Source organism: Marmota monax, unplaced genomic scaffold (assembly GCF_021218885.2).
Source record: "Marmota monax isolate L192 unplaced genomic scaffold, Marmota_monax_Labrador192_F-V1.1 WCK01_AAM20220418_F8-fsc00190, whole genome shotgun sequence".
In the NCBI taxonomy this organism is placed as follows: Eukaryota; Metazoa; Chordata; class Mammalia; order Rodentia; family Sciuridae; genus Marmota; species Marmota monax.
Window position 1 is genome coordinate 1,990,578 of NW_026693010.1, and position 6,000 is coordinate 1,996,577.

General features: G+C 45.0%; 1 protein-coding gene across 3 annotated transcripts in view; it reads left to right on the forward strand.

The window, feature by feature from the left end:
* The window catches only part of Tdrd9 (tudor domain containing 9), a 98,401-nt gene extending 95,346 nt beyond the window's left edge, over positions 1–3,055 (forward strand). For all 3 annotated transcript variants that reach the window (XM_046453246.2, XM_058582266.1, XM_058582265.1), the window contains 2 exons: positions 1,379–1,451; positions 2,355–3,055. In XM_046453246.2, the coding sequence (XP_046309202.1) occupies positions 1,379–1,451; positions 2,355–2,456 (175 nt within the window). In that variant the 3' untranslated portion in view covers positions 2,457–3,055. The remainder of the gene's footprint in view (positions 1–1,378; positions 1,452–2,354) is intronic.
* The last annotated feature ends 2,945 nt before the right edge of the window (positions 3,056–6,000 follow it).

The window sequence follows — 6,000 nt, forward strand, 5'->3', positions numbered from 1 at the left end:
TGTGCAAGGCTGAAGGGTGTGTCTGGAGATCACTCTCTTCCCGGGAATCTCGCTCCTCCATTTTCTCTCCTTTCTCTCCTCCCCACATCCCTTCCAGTGCCAGCATGTCAGCTACAGCGGAAAGCCCCATGCAGGGGTGGCAGGGCTGTGCTGAACCTGCAGGTGAACTTGGGGACACTTGCACCCACACATGGAGCCACCCCGTCTGTGAGGGGGGAATGCTGTCTTTCTGGGTGTCCTTTCATTCTGAGCTCTGGTTTTCACCATGCAGGTCCTGTACTTCTGTTGAATTATTTCCATATATTTGAGTGTTTTAGGTGCTATTGTGAATGAAATTGTTTTCTCAATTTTAGTTGTGAATTGTTCATTTGATATTGAACATTATTAAATATTGTCACATATTGATTTGTGACTATTGTTTTTTTAATCCTGTGACCTCCTGAGCTCATGGATTAGTTTTAGTAGCTTTTGTACATTCCTTAGGCTTTCCTGTGTATAGGGTGGTTATCGTTATGTGAGGTGTCTTTCCTCATCTCTAGGAATAGTTCTTGTGTAGGGCCTATTTTGTCTGATTCCTACTATAGCCTCTCCAACCCTCCTTGGTTACTGTTGGAATGGCATACCTTTTTCTGTTCTTTTTTCCTTACAACCCATTTGCATTTTTTTACTTCTTTAAATGTTCTCTCTGCTCCATGTCACTTGTGTTCCTGAGCCTGCCTTGCTCATGGATTCACACGATGCCATCCCTGGTCTCTTGGGCTCTGGTCATTTTTCTTCAGTTTCTTCTCTGTTCTTCAGGTTGGATAATTTGTATTGATCAGTCTTTGTTACTACTGATTATTTTGCTATCTGGGAAATTCTCCATTTTAGTTATTGTACTTTTCTATTCTAGAATTTCCAATAGTTTTTAGTTTTAGTTGAGATTATCTTTGGGTCATTGCCACCAGATGTTCCTTTAATTCTTTAAACATGACTTGCTTTGATTCTCTGAGCATGTGTGCAGTGGCTGCTTTGAGGTGTCTGCATGCTAAGCCCCCCTGGCCACTCAGCTTCTGTCAGCTGCTCTTTTTGTGCTGAGCAGGGTCACATGTCTCTGTGTCTTTGCAGGTCTCCTGAATTTTTGATAAAAAAAATTAGACATTTTAGATAATGTAAATAATAACATCCAAGTCTGCTGTGCTCCATTTCTTTCTGCTTTTAAATGTGTTATAAATTATTCCCTGATCATAACTACATAAATTTTGACCTTTTAAAAACCTATTATAGTTCTAATTTTAAGGGAAATATATAGGATTTAAATATTTTTGAAAAGAATCACATTAGTATTTTAAGTTACTAATGTATCATTAAGATAACTTGATCTTTTTTTCAATTTTAGTTTGTTCTGCCAGTTGAAGCCCAGGGAGAAGATTGTTCCCAAGTGGCACGAGAAGCCCTATGAGTGGAATCAGGTGAGAAGTGGCCATGTGTGGGCAGCTGCTGCTGGTACCAGGGCAAGGCTGCAGAGTGGCTGAGGGTGCAGAGCCTTGAGGCTTTGTGGACAGGACGGCCTGCTTGCTGGCTTTAGGCCATGTCGCCTTGTCTGCCAGGGGTGGGTTAGCTGCAGCCGACCTTGATCTTTTGTGTGCTGGAGGCTGGAAGTCCTGGCGAGGGCTCTTCCTGGCTGTGGTGCTCATCTTCTCACTGTGCCGGCCAAGCCAAGTCATCTCCAGAGGCCCACCCAGCTACCTTCAGCATAGGAATCTGGGGGACACAGTTCCCTTGTGAAGCAGGGCAGGGCTCATCTCGGCCGGTGACATTTCTTCTCTGTAAGACTTAGAAAATTGAGTAAGATGTAGTTTCAGGAAAGGAATGCAAGGAGAAGGTTTAGGTTTTTAATGCTAAGCCAGCTGAAGTGATGTTGCTCACTCCCAGGCCTGTGTTCCCATCCCCAGCTACTGCAGGACTCTCCACTTGCCCCAGCTGGCTCCCGCTGGCTCCCGCTGGGCTGTCACTGCAGGCGGCCACTGTACCTGTCAGACAGTTGGGGGGTGTGGGGTTTATAAAACAGCAGGAAGTCATTTGAAAGCAGAATTTCATTTTGAGGTTGTGTTTTAGAAAACTTATATGTTTACATGAATACTTCCACTGAAGTGTCACTATCCACAGTTACATAGGAGAGTGTGGGGATTTTCCAAGTAAAGGTCACCCTGTTATTAAACATGAATTTAAAAGCTCATGTTGTACAAAGTGTGAATGTGGAGAAGCATCTGACTGGCTGTCACAGTGCCTGGTACCTATTTGCATGGCTTTACTTACTGTAATTCTGGACAAGCTCACTGAGAGTCTGACTGTTTCTTTTGTCTGCCTGCTAGGTTGATCCAAAGCTGGTCATGGAGCAGGCTGACCGTGAAGGCAGCCAAGGGAAGAACACCTTTCTCTACCAGCTGCACAAGCTTGTTGTGCTCAGCCCCTGAGGCAGGCAGCTTGTGCCCAGTTGCCCTGCGGGAGCCGTGAGAGCCCCGACAGGGCTCCCCTGCAACCCTGTTCCCATGCCTGAGCATTGCCATCCTGGCCTGTGGCCCCTGGAGAGTCTCCTCCTTCCTGCTGCCTTCTCTTAGGAGAGGGGGGTGGTGTTCTATTCAGGTGGGAAGGATTGGGAAGTCTAGTTTTTTCTAGAAACAGAAAATCACTGTATTGACTATTTTGGAAGAAGTTGTTCTGAAAGAAGACTTTGTTTGGAAAAAGCTGTGTTTTGCTTTAAATGTATTAAGGTAAACTTGAGTGACCAGTCTTATACGCCAGGTTCCATAGCGTGCTGTGTGCCCTGTCCTGTGGCAGGAAAGAGCGGGATTGCCAGTTAATCACAGGGACTATGTGTGGTTCTTTAAAAACATGCTGTTTTCTAATTTTTTCCCCATGAGGGAAAATACCTAATTTTGGAAAACTTCAGTTTTGTATATTTAGAATTTTTTAAGTTAGGTTATCGTTCTTAGCTCATGTTTTAGGAGTCAGAGAGATGACCTACCTGGCAACTGGTATACCTGTGTTCAAACAATAAAAACCTTAGACGATGTTTCTGACTGTCCTTCGTTAGAGATTAGTAAGTACGTCATGCCATAAAGAGTTGAGTTGATAACCTAGTGGACCCACGTGGGCTTCTCAACTCATCATCAGTCAGGGTTTGTCAGAAGAAGCTGGGGAAGACCCGTGTGAGGGATTTGGTGCATCAGTTGGCTCTGACATGAAGTGGAGAGGACCGCTGGAGGAAGCAGGAGCCCTTGCCGGCCACCTCATGTAGGCCACACCTAGGAGCTGAGTAGATAGAAGCAGAAGTGTGTGTGCTCAGGCATCCGCGAGGGCTCCAGAGCTCGCAGGGAGGTGAGCAGTGCCCTGTGGGGGAGCATCCGTGGAATGGGGGCCACGTCGTGTGTCTGCGGCTGCCTTGCCCCATTTGGTCAGCGGGGCCAGCTCAGGAAGCCAGCGGATTCTGTATGAAGAGGCTGAAACATACTGTGGCTGCCAGGCTTATGTTACTGTGTCACTGGCCTGGCCTCAGCTTCCTGCCTGCCTTCGGGTCCCCATCTTGCTCTAACAGAGCCCTCGGGGTCTGGGGATTTCAGGGGCTGTGCTTCCCAGTCTCAGGCAGGAGGTGGCAGCACCGTGTTAGCACCTGGCCTCAAGATAAGGGTTCATATCTTTCCAAAAGGAAAGCTGCACAGGCTGCAGGTGTTTCCACTGCTGTCTGCTCCTTGCAAATAGTTAAACATTTAAATAGTACCAAGAGGTTTATTATTTTTAAAAAGTTTAAAATTTTTAATTGTAGATGGACATAAAACATTTATTTATTTATTTTTATGTGGTGCTGAGGATTGAACCCAGTGCCTCACACATGCTAGGCAAGTGCTCTACCACAGAGCTACAGCCTAGCCCCTTGAATATCTTCTAATTTTTTTTATTTTTGTTTTTTCCAGTGCTGGGGGTGGAACGCGGGGCCCAGATGTGCTTTGAAACTGCTCTATGTGAGAGCAGCTCTTTGTGCTGAGTTTGTGTCATTTGTCTTTTGACTGATCACATTTTCTTTTTGCCTTTTAACTCTTACCCTCCCGTGGAGTCAAACTTGGTGCCTCCTTTATGACTCTCAAAGTATAAATAGCCTGTTCCCTTCAGCTTCTTTTTTGTCATTCATTTGCATGTGACTGAGTAACGTTTTGAGTGTCAGTGTGAGTTCTGACAATCATAAACATCCAGGAAACCATGGGAAAGGAAGTACATGCTCCTGTTGCCTACAGAGTTCCCCATGCCCACCCTGGCCCCATGCCCCTAGCACAGCAACTAGGGACTACTGGCTTGCTTCCTGTCATTCCAGAGCCAAGGTGCTATCTGGCGCTGTTGGGCTAGGATGTGCTCACCTTGTGATTGGGTTGCAGGGTGCCATCTAGGATGGCATTCACAGGTGGGCTGTGGGCCCTGACTTGGCTGAGTGCTGATGGCTTTATGAGAAGAGGGAGTGACCAGAGTGGGGAGTTGGGAAGACAGAGCGTGCCACCATGATGCCTTCACTACATGCAGACTATTGGCTGGATGACCATCACCAGGTGTGTCCTCCTCCCGACCTTGGACCAGGATGGAGAGCCCAAACCAACTTCTTCCCTTTGCACTCACCCACTGTGTGGTGCTATGCCATTTGCCACAGAAGATGGAGAGAGGCAGGGAGGCTATGCCCCATGGGTATGAGCAGCACCCCTGGCCTTTGCCCTCTCGGTGTCAGCAGTGACCTCCCTCAATATGTCCCTGGACTTCCCCAGGCATGGCCTCTGGACCCCTGTGCTCAGCATGGTTCTGGAATTTGGTCATCCTGTGTATGGACACATTATCAGTCCATTCACTTCTCAATGGTTATCTGGGTCATTTTCAGGTATACCTTAATTACCAAGTGGCTTTGAATCATTTTGTATTGATCTTTGTGTGGACATCTTCATTCCTCTTGGGTGAATGCTTAGGAATGGAACTGTGGGTCAGATGACAACTGTGTATTTAACTTTACAAAGTCTCAGGTGTTTTCTAGAGTGACAGCACCATTTTGTCATCTTTCATTCCCCCACCCCCCCCCCTTTTTTTTCTCAATACTAGATATTGAACCTAGGGTACTCTACCATTGGGCTACACCCCGAACCATTCTTATTTTTTATTTTGAGACACAGTCTCGCTAAATTGCAGAAGGTGGCCTCAAGCTTGAGATCCTCCTATATCAGCCTTCCAAGTAGCTGGGATTACAGGTGTGACCACCATGCCTGGCAATCATTTTGGGTTTCTTCCAGTTATTCCAGACTCCCCAGCACTTGGTACTGGCAGTCATGGAGTTTTGTCTTTGAACAAAAATACTGGGTGACTATCCTATTGATTTTAATTTTGCATTTCCTTGATGAATACTGGTGTTGTGCACCTTTTTTGTGATTATTATTTGTATAACTTTTGTTTTAAAGGGTCTATTCTAAGTCTTCTCATTTTTAGAACAGTGTTGCTGTCTTATAGTTATTTGAGTTTATTAGATATTCTGGGCAGAAGTTCTTTGTCAAAGATGTACATTGCAGATATTTTCTCCAAGTCTGGCTTATCTTTTCAGTTCAAAAAAAGTATTTGGGCTGGGGATGTGGCTCAAGCGGTAGCGCGCTCGCCTGGCATGCGTGCGGCCCGGGTTCAATCCTCAGCACCAAGTGCAAACAGAGATGTTGTATCTGCTGTAAACTAAAAATAAATATTAAAACAGAATCTATGGAAAAATAAAATTGAAGCAAATTCATTGTAAAAAAAGTATTTTTTAGTTTTAGGAGGGACGCATATCTTTATTTATTTTTATTAAATTATTTATTCTAGTTATATATGACAGCAGAATGCAATTCATTTCATATTACACAAGTAGAGCACAATTTTTTAAGTCACTGGTTATACACAAAGTATTTTCACACTATTCGTGTCTTCATACATGTACTTAGGGTAGTGATGTCTAACTCATTCCAC